Raw genomic sequence first — 16812 nt, 5'->3', positions numbered from 1 at the left:
CAGGGCATTTTTATAGCACTGGACCCCAAGAAGTGTCATTTGGGGTCAGATTTGCCCCTCGCAATTTAGAAGAAATATTATATATATATATATATACACCTAAACTGATGAAATTAGATTTTTTATATTTTTGGGGGGATATGTATTATAGCAAAAAGTAAAAAAATATATATTTTTTTCTTTTCAAAATTGTTGTTCTCTGTTTGTTTATTGCGGAAACAATAAAAACCGCAGAGCTGATCAAATGCCACCAAAAGAAAGCTCTATTTGTGGGGAAAAAAAAGGACGTCAATTTTGTTTGAGTACAGCGTTGCGCACCAAAGTGGTTTAAGAATCAACTGGATAAAGACTGATAGTATCAACATCAAAGCTGGTCTTGTTTCTTTCAAACTGCTAACAGTGACATGTTTTTGATGTTTGTAATCTCATGTTTATGCTGATATATATTTAATTTCTGGTACATCAGTCTTAGATATGTGTTATTGCTGAGGAAACTTACCAATATACAATGTGTGAGGGTTCTGCTTGTGAGCCCATTCTGTGTTCTTTTTTGATTTGTTTGCTAAGGTCTGAATTTTTGCAGGTGCCTGTTAGAATTTCTATGATTAAAACATTATATTTTTATAATTTCTCTCATTTTAAATGTAGCGCTGGTATTTTTAATACAGACGCTGTAAGTAAAAATTTAGTTGTCTGAGGCTGTAGTTTAACTCAGACTGTGATTATTATAAATACTGGTTCTGTTTCAGCTTGGCTCGTTGTGTGGTTTTCCCCTTGGCCTGGAGATGGCGCCCTTTTATTTCAGCCAAGGTTGGAAATTGCAGCAAGCTGGGTGTATTGAGTGCCTACCTGCCCGGAAAATAAGTCAGTGGGTGTGGTCTGCCTGCTGTGCATTCTGGGAGAGGGTACTTAAGGGAAAGACCCCGTGACAGAAAAGAGTTCCGACCTGATGGATAAATTATGGAGGATTGAAAGATTTGGTTAATGTGAAATCCTCTCCTAGTTGATGATAAAATGCCTTGGATGGACTGTTTTTCAAGATAAGGAGACACTGGGGTTTATTTACTAAAGGCAAATACACTGTACACTAGGAAGTGCACTGCAAGTGTAGTTAGAAATGCAGTTGCTGTAGATCTGAGGGGGAAATGCAAGGAAAATAAAAAAACAGCATTTTTGCTTGCACATGATTGGATGATAAAACCAGCAGAGCTTCCCCTCAGATCTACAGCGACTGCACTTACAAGTGCACTTGTAGTGCAGATTGGATTAGCCTTTAGTGAGTCAACCCCACTGTTGGCATCCAATATCCTAGAACAGTGATGGCGAACCTTGGCACCCCAGATGTTTTGGAACTACATTTCCCATAATGCTCAACTATACTGCAGAGTGCATGAGCTTCATGGGAAATGTAGTTCCAAAACATCTGGAGTGCCAAGGTTCGCCATCACTGTCCTAGAACAATGGAGAAATTTGTCTAGTAAATAGACCTGGAAGTAGGGAAATCCCAGGTACATTGAAAAGCTGTCAAATTAGACATAGTTTTCTTTTCAGGTACATTGAAAAGCTGTCAAATTAGACATAGTTTTCTTTTCCTATGAACAGGACAAAAGTTCAGTAAAACCCCTGGTCTATTTTTACGAAACTTCAGAAATCACACACATTCGTATTGTGAATGAGGCCACATCTGTTTGCCCAGATGAGGAGAGTAAAAATCTTGTATACCCCATTCAATGATAGCTCCTCTATTGTTCACTGAAATGAAGAAGGACAGCCAAAGAATCAACATGGGAGAAATCTTTTTTGGAAGGAGCTTGAAACCAAGAGAAAAAAAAAAAATGAAATTATATATTTCAGGATTTTATCAAATAAAACATGACATTGTAGAAACTGAAAAATGTAGAGTATTTAGAAATCTTATGTATTTATGTATATATATATATATATATATATATATATATATATATATACACACAGTGGGGCAAAAAAGTATTTAGTCAGACACCAATTGCGCAAGTTCTCCCACTTAAAAAGATGAGAGAGGCCTGTAATTGTCTTCATAGGTATACCTCACCTATGAGAGACAAAATGTGGAAACAAATCCAGACAATCACATGTCTGATTTGGAAAGAATTTATTTGCATATTATGGTGGAAAATAAGTATTTTGTCAATATCAAAAAACTTTGTTATATATCCTTTGTTGGCAATGACAAAGGTCAAACATTTTCTGAAAGTCTTCACAAGGTTGTCACACACTGTTGCAGGTATGTTGGCCCATTCCTCCATGCAGATCTCCTCTAGATCAATGATGTTTTGGGGGTGTCGCTGGGCAACACGGACTTTCAACTCCCTCCAAAGGTTTTCTATGGGGTTGAGATCTGGAGACTGACTAGGCCACTCCAGGACCTTGAAATGCTTCTTACGAAGCCACTCCTTCGTTGCCCGGGCGGTGTGTTTCTGATCATTGTCATGCTGAAAGACCCAGCCATGTTTCATCTTCAATGCCCTTGCTGATGGGAGGAGGTTTGCACTCAAAATCTCACGATACATGGCCCCATTCATTCTTTCATGTACACGGATCAGTCGTTCTGTTCCCTTTGCAGAGAAACAGCCTCAAAGCATGATGTTGCCACCCCCATGCTTCACAGTAGGTATGGTGTTCTTTGGTTGCAACTCTCTCCTCCAAACACGACGAGTTGTGTTTCTACCAAACAGTTCTACTTTGGTTTCATCTGACCATATGACATTCTCCCAATCCACTTCTGGATCATCCAAATGCTCTCTAGCAAACCTCAGATGGGCCCGGACATGTACTGGCTTAAGCATGGGGACACGTCTGGCACTGCAGGATCTGAGTCCCTGGTGGCGTAGTGTGTTACTGATGGTAGCCTTTGTTACATTGGTCCCAGCTCTCTGCAGGTCATTCACTAGTTTCCCCTGTGTGGTTCTGGGATTTTTGCTCACCGTTCTTGTGATCATTTTGACCCCACGGGGTGAGATCTTGCGTGGAGCCCCAGATCGAGGTAGATTATCAGTGGTCTTGTATGTCTTCCATTTTCTAATTATTGCTTCCACAGTTGATTTCTTCACACCAAGCTGCTTGCCTATTGCAGATTCAGTCTTCCCAGCCTGGTGCAGGTCTACAATTTTGTTTCTGGTGTCCCTCAAAAGCTCTTTGGTGTTCTCCATAGTGGAGTTTGGAGTGTGACTGTTTGAGGTTGTGGACAGGTGTCTTTTATACTGATAACAAGTTCAAACAGGTGCCATTAATACAGGTAATGAGTGGAGGACAGAGGAGCCTCTTAAAGAAGAAGATACAGGTCTGTGAGAGCCAGAAATCTTGCTTGTTTGTAGGTGACCAAATACTTATTTTCCACCATAATTTGCAAATAAATTCTTTCAAAAATCAGACAATGTGATTGTCTGGATTTGTTGCCACATTTTGTCTCTCATAGTTGAGGTATACCTATGATGACAATTACAGGCCTCTCTCGTCTTTTTAAGTGGGAGAACTTGCACAATTGGTGGCTGACTAAATACTTTTTTGCCCACTGTATGTATATATATATATATATATATATATATATATATATATATATATATATATATATATATATATATATATATATATATATATTATAGCTGCCTCTATAATATTTGGTTCCTGTACTGGTAGTTATAACCTTTTCTCTTGGTGAACCGACAACGCCCCTCTGAAATGACACCTTGGGACTTTGGGACTCAGATTTTTAAGAAGAGCTAGGCCTCACCTGCCCATCTTGACTTCTGCAATCCTCCCTGGTTGATTCAGGAAAAGTCCGAGATTGCCCCCATCTACCGCATCCTCTTGACAGTCACTTCCTGTTCCGCATGTTCAGAACCATCCCATACGGTAATGTCTGATCCATGACTCCTGGAGATTCTTTAAGTGTCTTTAGCAAATGAACCATCCAGCACTGAGGTCTCTGAACCCTCAGGCCTTCAGGTTCACAATCTGGTGCTATCCAGCGCTGAGAGCATTACACCCCCAGGCCTTCAAGCATGAACCCCTAAAGGTCACATCCTGGCTGCTCCTCTGGATCACATTCCCATCTCCAGCCACCTTCTTCCCTGCATGGCACGTTCCACCCCCCCCCCCCCCCCCAGAGGGGAAGAGCTCCTGAGCTGCACCAACTCCTACATGCTGTCTTCTTCTGCCAAACTCTTTTCCTATCCACCCTTGGAGCATGTGACCCACAGTTTATATGGGCTTGATAGCACCTGCCCACTCAAATGAATGATTGGTTCAGGGTAGCCCATACAAACTAACTGCATCCTGTGTCAAATCACCTTCCCTCCAGCACTTCTCACTGGAAGAACGGGGCATCAATCTTAACAGAATACAGGTGATCACACCCCCAGTTCTACTCTGTCACTTCTCCCAACCAAATCAAACCCAACCAAGCTTAAACCAATAGGGTAATGCACTGGAAATTTTACCTAACACTAACCCTCACTAACTAGTTAGCGCACACCTAAGTAAGTGGGCGCTACATATATATATATATATATATATATATATATATATATATATATATATATATATATATATATATATATATAAATATATAGCCATAATCAATAGTAGTTTAAGTATGCACATTTTTATCTTTATTCTCTGTGTATCATTAATATTTTAAATATGGACTGCTATGTACAGTACCTTGAAAAAGTATTCATAACCCTTGAAATGTTCCACATTTTGTCATTTTACAACCAATAATGTAAATGTATTTTATTGGGATTTTATGTGATAGACCAACACAAAGTGGCACATAATTGTGAAGTGGAAAGAAAAATTATAAATGGTTTTCCAATTTGCCCTGTATTTGGCTCCATCCATCTTCCCATCAACTCTGACCAGCTTCCCTGTCCCTGCTGAAGAAGAGCATCCCCACAACATGATGCTGCCACCACCATGTTTCACAGTGGGGATGGTGTGTTCAGAGTGATGTGCAGTGTTAGTTTTCTGCCACACGTAGCATTTTGCTTTTAGGCCAAAAAGTGCAATTTTGGTCTTATTTGACCAGAGCACATGTTTGCTGTGTTCCCCACAAGGCTTCTCACAAACTTCCATGGGCCTCTTAGCTGCTTCTCTGATTAATGCTCTCCTTGTCTGGTCTGTCAGCTTAGGTGGACTGCCATGTCTTGGTAGATTTGCAGTTGTGCCATACTTTTTCCATTTTCGATTGATGGATTGAACAGTGCTCCGTGAGATGTTCAAAGCTTGGAATTTTTTTTTTTTTATAACCTAACCCTGCTTTAAACTTCATCACAACTTTATCCTTGACCTGTCTGGTGTGTTCCTTGGCCCTCATGATGCGGTTTGTTCACTAAGGTTCTCTATCAAACCTCTGAGGGCTTCACAGAACAGATGTATTTATACTGAGATTAAATTACACACAAGTGGACTCTATTTACTAATTAGGTGGCTTCTGAAGGCAATTGGTTCAACTCGATTTTAGTTAGGGGTATCAGAGTAAAGGGGGCTGAATACAAATGCACGCCACACTTTTCAGATATTTGTAAATAATTAAAAAACGCATTTAATCAATTTCCTTCCACTTCACAATTATGTGCCACATTGTGTTGGTCTATCACATAAAATCCCAATAAAATACATTTACGTTTTTTGGTTGCAACATGACAAAATGTGAAAAATTTCAAGGGGTATGAATACTGTTTCAAGGAATTGTATGAGTTTACACATTGTGTAGCTAAGATTTCATGGGTAGCTGGTAATACATCAAAAGTTAAATAATAATAAATATGACCACCAGACCTTTAATGACATTTTAGGTAAAATCACATAGTTGCAATGGGAAAAAGGCACATGGAAGAGACAAAGAGGGCTGCACCCCCCGGAAATGTATATTATATTTTTTGGAAAGATATTTCCCCAGTAGGGCTTTAAAACAGCAATATGCAAATTCGAGGAAAGTAGTCTGATAAATGTAAGCAAATATTTTATTGGAAAACAATGTCCAATGACATGGCTTAATTAATTATATTAGGTTCTAATCCAATAACACAATTCATATTCCACAGTACAGTAAAAACACAAGTACACATCATTATATTTCATCAACATTCCAATATAAAAAACACATGGTACACATCATTACATTCCATTATGTTATAAAAGATACGAATGCTGACGCGTTTAGACCTAGATACAGTCTCTTCAGGGTGACAAATAGATCTAAAAAATATTATTGCATATATTCAAAATTAATGAAATATATCATACTTCATCACATTAAATGAACTATGATGGCATGTTTTTACCGCTTAAGAGTGGAATAGATGTTGTGTAGTCCAGGATAGGAACCGTTAGAAAAACCGGAGGGTCTGAGGGCTGACCCCAAGGGGCTTGCAAAGAACCACACAGTACGCGCCCCCCATGGGGCGGAGGAGCATGCACCTGCAATGAACATCCATAATAGCCATCGTCAATTAGAAGAAATGAATCAATAGTATTATTGTAGGTATTTCTAAATGTATATGTTGGGACTGGCAAAGGATATGTTGTCTTAATATAAATAAATATATCATGGTAATGCGTCCTATGAAAATAACTAACCAAATTTGGATAATAATATAATGAAACATTATAATGGTATATAAAAAGAAAAAAAGTGTTCATGGTTCATAAATCATGGCATAAACTGGATGTAGTGCTAGGGAACTGCAAAGTGTACATGTGCAAGACTGACAGTTAACACAGTCAAAAACGTGCACTGGGTACAGTGTGTTAAAGTGGCTTAAGTGATGCATTAAGTGATTGAAAAATGCGTAGTGTGTGCCAACTAATGCAGACACTGAGTAAAAAAGTTATGATAGTAACAACAACTAAAAAGTGAAAAAAGATAAAAATAAACAATTAAATGGTGAAACAACCAAAATGTGTGAGTGTGTGTGTAATGCCCCATACACACGATCGGACTTTGTTCGGACATTCCGACAACAAAATCCTAGGATTTTTTCCGACGGATGTTGGCTCAAACTTGTCTTGCATACACACGGTCACACAAAGTTGTCGGAAAATCTGATCGTTCTGAACGTAGTGACGTAAAACACGTACGTCTGGACTGTAAACGGGGCAGTAGCCAATAGCTTTCATCTCTTTATTTATTCTGAGCATGTGTGGCACTTTGTCCATCGGATTTGTGTACACACGATCGGAATTTCCAACAACGGATTTTGTTGTCGGAAAATTTTATAGCCTGCTCTCAAACTTTGTGTGTCGGAAAATCCGATGGAAAATGTGTGATGGAGCCCACACACGGTCAGAATTTCCGACAACAAGGTCCTATCACACATTTTCCGTCGGAAGATCCGACCGTGTGTACGGGGCATTAGAATGTGATGTGATGGGGAATAATGTGATTATTAAAAAAAGGTGTAATTTACCTTGTACAATGTTGTAGTTCGTGTGGACTGTAAGATATGTTAAGCTTGTAAGGCTTATTAGATGTTGGGAACCTGACTGCAATTGTGCAGGAAAGGCGAGGACTCAATACCGAGAAAAAAAGTAAATGCAGCACCGTCCCTCCTGGCCTGCATGGAATAATGAATTCATTTCCAGTCATCAGTCTATTATATACCTGAAGTTGGTCAACTGGGTGGTCGCACACGGGTGCAAGTGCTCCCCCTAGGGACATGACATACAAACCGCTGTGAAAAATCACATAGTTGAATCTTTTATAGAAAAAGATTAATTTATCCCATAACAGGTTACTAGAAAATTAATTTCCCCTATTCTCAGGGCCGATCCCAGACGGGGTGCACGGGGTTCAGTGCACCCAGGCGTCAGAGAGAGCTGGGGGCGCTGAAGCGCCAGAGTGCTCCCTTCCCTCCTCCTCCTCCTCTTGTTTGTGTCCGGCGGCGGCTCTCCGCCGGTGTTCCAAGAAGAAAGGCGCTGCTGTGTTTGCTGCTCAAGCCCCTCCCTCCTCCTGTCAGAGAAGGAGAGCAGCTGCCAGCCGGAGATGACATCGGAGGCAGAGCGGCTGGTCTCTGTGTGGAGAGAGACCAGCCGCGCAGTGATGTCGTGCGGAGGGGGCGGGGCGGTCCGTGCCTGAAACATTCTCCTCTCTGTGTCTCCCACTCCTGCCTGCTTTGAACTGCTCTGCTCTCCACCCGGGCGGCGGGGTCTGTACTAATGGGGGGTCTGTACTAATGGAGGGGGGTCTGTACTAATGGAGGGGGGTCTATACTAATGGAGGGGGGTCTGTACTAAAGGGGGGTCTGTACTAATGGGGGGTCTGTACTAATGGAGGGGGGTCTGTACTAATGGGGGGGCTGTACTAATGGAGGGGGGTCTGTCCTGGGGGGTCTGTACTAATGAAGGGGGGTCTTTACTAATGGGGGGGACTGTACTAATGGAGGGGGGTCTGTACTAATGGAGGGGGGTCTGTACTAATGGGGGGTCTGTACTAATAGAGGGGGATCTGTCCTGGGGGGACTGTACTAATGGGGGGTCTGTACTAATGGGGGGGTCTGTACTAATGGAGAGGGGGCTGTACTAATGGAGGGGGTCTGTACTAATGGAGGGGGGTGTGTACTAATGGGGGGGTCTGTACTAATGGAGGGGGGCTCTGTCCTGGGGGGTCTGTACTTATGGAGGGGGGTCTGTACTAATGGAGGGGGTCTGTACTAATGGAGGGGGGGTCTGTCCTGGGGGGTCTGTACTAATGGAGGGGGGATATGTACTAATTGAGGTGGTCTGTACTAATGGAGGGGGGTCTGTACTAATGGGGGGTCTGTCCTAATAGAGGGGGTCTGTCCTGGGGGGTCTGTACTAATGGAGGGATGGTTTGTCCTGTGGGGGTCTGTACTAATGGAGAGGGAGATCTGTCCTGGGGGGGTCTGTACTAATGGAGGGGGGTTTCCTGGGGGAATCTGTACTGAGTAAAGTCTGTACTGAGGGAGGGGTTTATACTTAGTGCGGTTCTGCACTGACGGAGGGGGGTCTATATGTAGTTAAGATGGGTCTGTACTGAGGGGCGACTATAGTTGGTGGAAAGGGGGTGACCCCAACCATAGTGAAGCCATTGCAGCTGTGGGCTCTCCTTTCCCCCCTCCCTCTCCTTTCCCCCCTCCCTCTCCCTCTCCTTTCCCCCCTCCCTCCCTCTCCTCCTCCTCGCGCGTGCTACTGTACTAGTGAGTGGTGCTAGCCAGCACAGCTGCCCACTATGTTTCTTCCCCCGCCTTCATATCAACCAGGGAGGAAACAGAATAGAAAAAGGAGCAGAGAAGAGGATTGTGGGACATATAGTCCCGAGGACTGGCAGCCCCACTGTAACACGGAAACTGCAGCCCACACAGCATGCTCAGCTGAATGGGAAAGAGAGAGAGAGACAGGATCCCGGGAAAGCTTTCAGGGAAGTGCACCCAGGACTCCAAAGGGAGAGGCCAGTGCTGAGAGAACACCATCAAAGAGAGAACCCCGCTGCCCTGCGCCACCAGAGGGAAAGCCACACAGCCTGGCGCCATCCCTGGCAGACAAAGGAATGGAGTCATTGCCGGAATACAGATCTGGGTGCTACCCAGCGGAGTCACCATGGGCAATTCAGCGTGAGCAGACTCCTGATCTGAGGAACCGTTGCTGTATCGCTGGGTCAGGTGAGAGGACCGATCGGCCATTATCTACTAACATCCATTGGAACTGCAGTCTCTGACCATCTCTTGTAACATGTCTGCAGTCTCTGACCATCTCTTGTAACATGTCTGCAGTCTCTGACCATATCCTGTAGTATGTCTGCAGTCTCTGACCATCTCCTGTAGTATGTCTGCAGTCTCTGACCATCTCTTGTAGTATGTCTGCAGTCTCTGACCATCTCCTGTAGTATGTCTGCAGTCTCTGACCATCTCTTGTAGTATGTCTGCAGTCTCTGACCATCTCCTGTAGTATGTCTGCAGTCTCTGACCGTCTCCTGTAGTATGTCTGCAGTCTTTGACCGTCTCCTGTAGTATGTCTGAAGTCTCTGAGCATCTCCTGTACTATGTCTGCAGTCTCTGGGCATCTCCTGTACTATGTCTGCAGTCTCTGACCATCTCCTGTAGTATGTCTGCAGTCTCTGACCATCTCCTGTACTATGTCTGCAGTCTCTGACCATCTCCTGTACTATGTCTGCAGTCTCTGACCATCTCCTGTACTATATCTGCAGTCTCTGGCCATCTCCTGTACTATGTCTGCAGTCTCTGACCATCTCCTGTACTGTGTCTGCAGTCTCTGACCATCTCCTGTACTATGTCTGCAGTCTCTGATCATCCCCTGTATTATGTCTGCAGTCTCTGATCATCTCCTGTATTATGTCTGCAATCTCTGACCATCTCCTGTATTATGTCTGCAGTCTCTGACCATCTCCTGTTCTATGATTGCAGTCTCTGACCGTCTCTTGTATCATAACTACAGTCTCTGACCATCTCCTGTACTATGTCTGCAGTCTCTGACCATCTCCTGTACTATGTCTGCAGTCTCTGACCATCTCCTGTACTATGTCTGCAGTCTCTGATCATCTCCTGTACTATGTCTGCAGTCTCTGACCATCTCCTGTACTACGTTTGCAGTCTCTGACCATCTCTTGTATCATAACTACAGTCTCTGACCATCTCTTATTATGTCTGCAGTCTCTGACCATCTGCTGTACTACGTCTGCAGTCTCTGGGCATCTCCTGTACTATGTCTGCAGTCTCTGGCCATCTCCTGTACTATGTCTGCAGTCTCTGATCATCTCCTGTATTATGTCTGCAGTCTCCGACCATCTCCTGTTGTATGATTGCAGTCTCTGGCCATTTCCTGTACTATGCCTGCAGTCTCTCATCATCTCCTGTATTATGTCTGCAGTCTTTGACCGTCTCCTGTAGTATGTCTGAAGTCTCTGAGCATCTCCTGTACTATGTCTGCAGTCTCTGGGCATCTCCTGTACTATGTCTGCAGTCTCTGGGCATCTCCTGTACTATGTCTGCAGTCTCTGGCCATCTCCTGTACTATGTCTGCAGTCTCTGATCATCTCCTGTATTATGTCTGCAGTCTCTGACCATCTCCTGTTCTATGATTGCAGTCTCTGACCATCTCCTGTTCTATGATTGCAGTCTTTGACTGTCTCTTGTATCATAACTACAGTCTCTGACCATCTCCTGTACTATGTCTGCAGTCTCTGATCATCTCCTGTATTATGTCTGCAGTCTCTGACCATCTCCTGTACCATGATTGCAGTCTCTGACCATCTCCTGTAATATGTCTGGGGGCTCTTTTTAAAAGACTCTCTAACAGAAGCCCTCTTTGTGTGCATCAGAGAGACTTCCCTCCAGGTCTCATTAGTGTACGCTCTTCCTGTATTTTTTTTATTGTTAAAAGATCATGGGAGGATCCTAGGGTAACAAAGACTTCTTAGGGGAGAATCTCTGTGTTTGAGTCGTTGCCATAGAAACATTTGTAAAGGGGAGGAGTTGGTAAGATGACCCCGCCCATGTGGGGGCGCCAGAAATATTTGTGCACCCAGGCGCCGGTGACCCTAGGATCGGCCCTGCCTATTCTAACATATACTGTACTTTGGCTAAACAGGGTAATATGGAAAAATGGGAGCAGGATCTGCAGGAAGGTTTTGAGCTAGACGAATGACACTCAATAGTTTAGAAAGCTTTGAGGTCTCTTGTCAATACTTCCATCATTGAGGCAAATTATAAAGTTTTACTGAGTTGGTATATGGTACTGGCCAGATTGGCTACCCATGTCCTGGGGGCACCTTCATAGTTTTTCCGAGGCTGTGGTCAGGAAGGGACAGCATACCATATATGGTGGCAGTGTCCTAAGGTGAGGAGATTTTGGATCAGAGTGTATAATTTTATTTATACCCTCATCCAAGTTGATTTGACCAAGTCTCCAAAACAGAAAAAAACAGGGAGGTGGAGGAAGCCTTGAGAAATCAGAAATGACTTATTACCTTCACATTTGTATTTGTGAAAATTACTATTGGCAAGTATTGGAAGTCAGCCATCATACCTTTTGGACAGCTCAAGCTCAAACTTTCCTGGATTATGATAAACGAGCATCAGCAATCTTAAATGACAAAATGAAAGTGTTTGGAAAAATATGGGACCCATGGATCAAATATTTCATCCTCAGCCACTACCCGATTAGGATGCTTTCTGGAAGGTGAAGGTCTTGGAGTCCTTATCCCCTCTCCCCCTTCAATTCCTTCTTCTTATTATTTACTTTCTCTTGGCCTTGTGCCTGCTCTTTATTTTACTTGTGCTTTTCAGGGAGAAAGCTTACTTTTGTACGAAAGATAGTGCGACCTTCCTCCCCCTGGATGAGGCAGTCCAAACTCACAAATATGAGAGGCAAACCTCAAAACTAAACAAGTCATATTGTTATTGTTAAGGTAAAAAGTATACAATACACTTATTTTACCATATAGCTCTCCGATGGGCTATCACCCTCATTCTGTAGGATGCCTGGAGTATACAAAAAGGTGTATAGAAATGCACTTTGAATATATGCTCGGGGCTATCTGCACAGACAATGCAGCTCATTATAAAACTTTAAAGTTTATTGGTTTATGCCTTCTGTTTTCTTTCTGTTCATTATTCACTATGTTCTTTGTATGTACTCTACACAGCGGAGGATCCACAATGTGTGTAATGTTCCTTGAAATCTTTTCTTTTGTGGAAATTGAAAATTAAAATGTATTTCTCTTGATAACCTGAAGATAGACATTTCTAGTCTCAGAGTGCCACCCAGTGGCCAAGTTAGCTAATGCTTGAATAAACACATAAGTGGTTAGTAAACTAATCCACTAAAAATAAATGAGTTTACATTTCTGGGCCACCCTCAGGGTGGCTTTTATGAACGTATTGTCTGCAACTGAATACATAACAAGTTAAGTAGACAGGAAGAAGATCACGATCACATCTCATCATCTGAAGGGGGACACACAGCTCCAGCATAGCTAGACGACATTTTGGGGAAGAAAAAAAAACTCCACCCATTGGCAGCCATCTTTGAGTTTGGTCATCAGCCATCTAAAAGCCTTCCTGGTATCAATGTAATGTAGTGCTATGTAATGTGTTTAACTGTTTCCAGAAGAATCACTGCAGTCTCCAACCACTCCTATAGCTTGTTTGTAGTCTATGACAATTTCCTAATGAATGTCCACAATTTCTAACCCTATACTGTAGCTTCATATAGCTTGTCTACAGTCTCTGTAACTTTCTGTAGTATTACATGTATTTAATATTTTCTGTAGCCCTTTGGTCTTGTCAGGGTCTGCTCTTAACGGTTTCATATATCAAGAAAGTTGACCACCATAGCTATATAGAGATCATCAACTGTTTTATTGCATAATAAGCATTTTAATTAACCAAACTAAATCAAAAACGTTTTTATTGCCTTATTTTACAGATATGTTCAGTTTATCAAGACTTTTCTGGAAACAGCTGAATGGTTCTTTATGGTGGGATATCGGGTCAATTACTATGTCTTCACTGATGAGCCCAATAACATCCCTAATATAACCCTTGGTCAGAATAGACAGTTATTTGTTATAGAAGCCCCCTCCTACAAAAGATGGCAGGACATCACCATGAGACGGATGCAAATTATCCGAGATTTTGCACTTGTACAATTCACCTCTGAAGTGGATTATTTAGTCTGCCTTGATGTCGACATGAAATTTACTTACCACATTGGAGCTGAGATCCTGAGTGATGTGATTGGGGTTATTCACCCAGGTTTCTTTGGAGTACCACGAACACAATTCCCCAATGAACGCAGACCACAGTCTGCAGGATATATTCCAGCAGACGAGGGGGATTTTTACTACACTGGCAACTTTTTTGGGGGAAAAATAGAGGAGGTCTACAAACTGACCAACCACTGCCACCATGCCATGCTCGCAGATAAGGCAAAGAATATGGAGGCTCGTTGGCATGATGAAAGCTATTTAAACAGATATTTCCTGTATTACAAACCTACAAAGGTCCTCTCTCCAGAGTATTCATGGAACCAATATTTTGGGGAATCAAAATTTGTACCGATAAAGAGATATATCAATGTTCCAAAAAATTATATCAGGATCTGAAGCAGACGAGCACTTTCTCCAGAATGTAAACAAGATTTTTTTGTTTTTTCATTTACACTCAGGAAATGTATAAATTAAAGGGTGGAATATAACTGTAACCCTGAAATTCATATAATGTGGCTTTAACCCTCAATAAAGTGGTTGTAAACCCTAGGGAAAAAAAACCTGCAAGACAAAGGCATAATGAGCTAGTATGCATAGCATACTAGCTCATTATGAATTACTTACCTTAGATCGAAGCCCCTGCAACTGTCCTCGTACACCGCTCTGGCCGACGACATTGCTCCCGGAGTTACTTCTGGGTATCGTGGTCACAGGCGCTGTGATTGGCCGGAGCCACGATGACCTCACTACCGCCAGTAACGGCACGCTCACTGAAGAAACGGTACATACGTGCCATTGCTTCAGTGCACATGTGCCAATGACGTTGGCAGATACAGGGGATATCTCCTAAACTGTGCAGGTTTTGGAGATATCTGGGATAGCTACATTATTATAGGCTTAGCTAGCCTTAATATAGGCTTACCTGTAGCAAAAAGTAGTTGTAAAGGATTTACAACCACTTTAAAGTTATGTGTCGAATTCTTAAAGCTGAATTCCAGGAATTCAGCTTTTTTGTAAAAAAGGAGTTAAGTCCAGTGAGGTGCATGACAACTCCTGGGCTTAGCTTATTATTAATATCTGACAGCTTTATAGTTCTCCCGGAAGACAGCCATGGCTGTAGTTCCAGGAGCACAATGCTTCTAAGCCCTGCATCAAGAAAAAGAGTCGCTGCAGGTGCTATGCCGGCCCCTCCCCTCCTACTGCCCAATCACAGAAGCCTTGGTATTATGTGAACATATTCACAAAATACCAAGGCTTCTGTGAATGGGCAGCAGAGGGGAGGGGTAGCCATAGCAGCTCTGCATGATTCTCTCCTTTCAGATCCTGGAGTATCTCTCGCATGGGATGAGAGGAGACAGACGATCTGCCCTTTCTCCAACCCCCCCTCTCCTGTGTGTGCTCTGTGGGAAGTCAAATCTGAAGCTAATGAGCTCACACTTCCCGCAGGGTACACACAGGAGACGGGGGGGGGGTTGAAGAAGGAGCAGATTGACTGTCTCCTCTCATCCTGTGTGAGAGAGGAGAGAGGGAGAACTGCGCATGACGGCTGTGAGCTGTATGAGAGAGACACGCTCTGGGCATTGAGCACTGATAGGCAGAATTGATGGGCACTGATAGGTTACCCTGATAGGCAGCACTGATGGGCAATAATAGGCATTGAGCACTGATAGGCAGCATTGATGGGCACTGATAGGTTGCACTGATAGCCATTGTGCATGGATAGGCAGCACTAATAGAAACCGATAGGTTGCACTGATGAGCACTGATAGGTGGCACTGATGGGCATTGAGCACTGATAGGCAGCATTGATGGGCACTGATAAGCAGAATTGATGAGCACTGATAGGCATTGAGCACTGATGGGCACTAATAGATGCTGATAGGTGGCATTGATGGACACTGATAAATGGCATTGATGAGCACTAATAGGCAGCATTAATGAGCACTAATAAGTGGCACTAATAGGCTGCACTTCTGATAACCAGCAAAGTCTGTTTACATGAGATCAGCTGATCACATGGTAAAGGGCTGCTGTGATTGCGCTGGATTCATGTCCCAGGGGACACGTGGGAGGCAGGGTTCTGGGAGGATGTCCATGGATGCCCTCCCAAAATTGGAGGCCTGGAGCTCAGATGGAAGGGTGGGTCAGGGCGCCCCCCATCATGGTTTCTTGCATCGGGGCCCTGAAGGTTCTAGTTACACCTCTGCCAGGAGATGTCATGCAGCTTCTTGGACTTAACTCATAGGGGGTTATTTACTATAGCGCCGCGTGCTAATTAGCATTCAAATTAACACGATCGTAGCAATTAGCGCCAAAACGGAATTCACTATCACGCTGGTGAAAAAAATACTCCCAAAATCGAATTTACTATAGCTTCCAGAAAACAGATAGTGCCAAAACCCTTACTCTTGTTAAGAAACTGGAGAATTGCACATGGAAATAATGTTTAGAGCATGATATGAGTGCCTAAATGGTACTGAAATATGCGGTATATTTTTTAACTCCTTCCCGACCAGCCGCCGCAGTTATACTGTGGCTGGTTGGCTCCCCTGGGTGAACCGTCGTAGCTGTACCTAGTGGCAACTCGGTAAAGAGCGCAGAGGCTCTTTACCGAGTTCGGTGTTGCGGTGTGTTAGACTGACACGACACGCCGCACCACCAATTGCTGCTCTACGCGCTCATATGGGCACGCGCTGGCTGTTATCCTGAATGATGTCATAGGACGTCCAGTCAGGATAACTGAACCACTGCCCGGCTGTCATGCTGCTATAGGCCATGCAGGAAGTGGTTAAAGAGCGTTTTTGGGGTAGTGAAAATGAGCTATGTAGCCCACTGCAAGTTTCAGCCATTGATTCTAATGGTACAATTGTAGCTTCCCCAAATAAATCTGCTTCATGTTGAGATGAAATGTATCTTTCTCTCAAAGAAATTGCCCTTGGAACAATGTTGCTTCATCATTTATTTTGTTTTGAAGAATGCTAGAAATGTGGAATGTTTTTTCATATTTTTTTTTTTTTTTTTTTTTTTAACAAAAGAAGAATTCTCTGTCACTTTTATTACTCTCCATCTCACAAAAATCTTTA

At 43.1% G+C, this 16812-nt stretch overlaps 1 protein-coding gene across 1 annotated transcript in view; it reads left to right on the top strand.

Moving 5' to 3' along the window:
• Positions 1–14942, top strand: part of LOC141108699 (histo-blood group ABO system transferase-like) — an 85928-nt gene extending 70986 nt beyond the window's left edge. Inside the window, exon 5 of the mRNA XM_073600567.1 lies at positions 13447–14942. Within this exon, the coding sequence (XP_073456668.1) occupies positions 13447–14125 (679 nt within the window). The 3' untranslated portion in view covers positions 14126–14942. The remainder of the gene's footprint in view (positions 1–13446) is intronic.
• The last annotated feature ends 1870 nt before the right edge of the window (positions 14943–16812 follow it).

Source organism: Aquarana catesbeiana, linkage group LG09 (genome assembly GCF_042186555.1).
Source record: "Aquarana catesbeiana isolate 2022-GZ linkage group LG09, ASM4218655v1, whole genome shotgun sequence".
Lineage (NCBI taxonomy): Eukaryota > Metazoa > Chordata > Amphibia > Anura > Ranidae > Aquarana > Aquarana catesbeiana.
The sequence above is the reverse complement of the archived record's forward strand: the minus strand, read 5'-3'. Positions and strand labels throughout refer to the sequence as shown.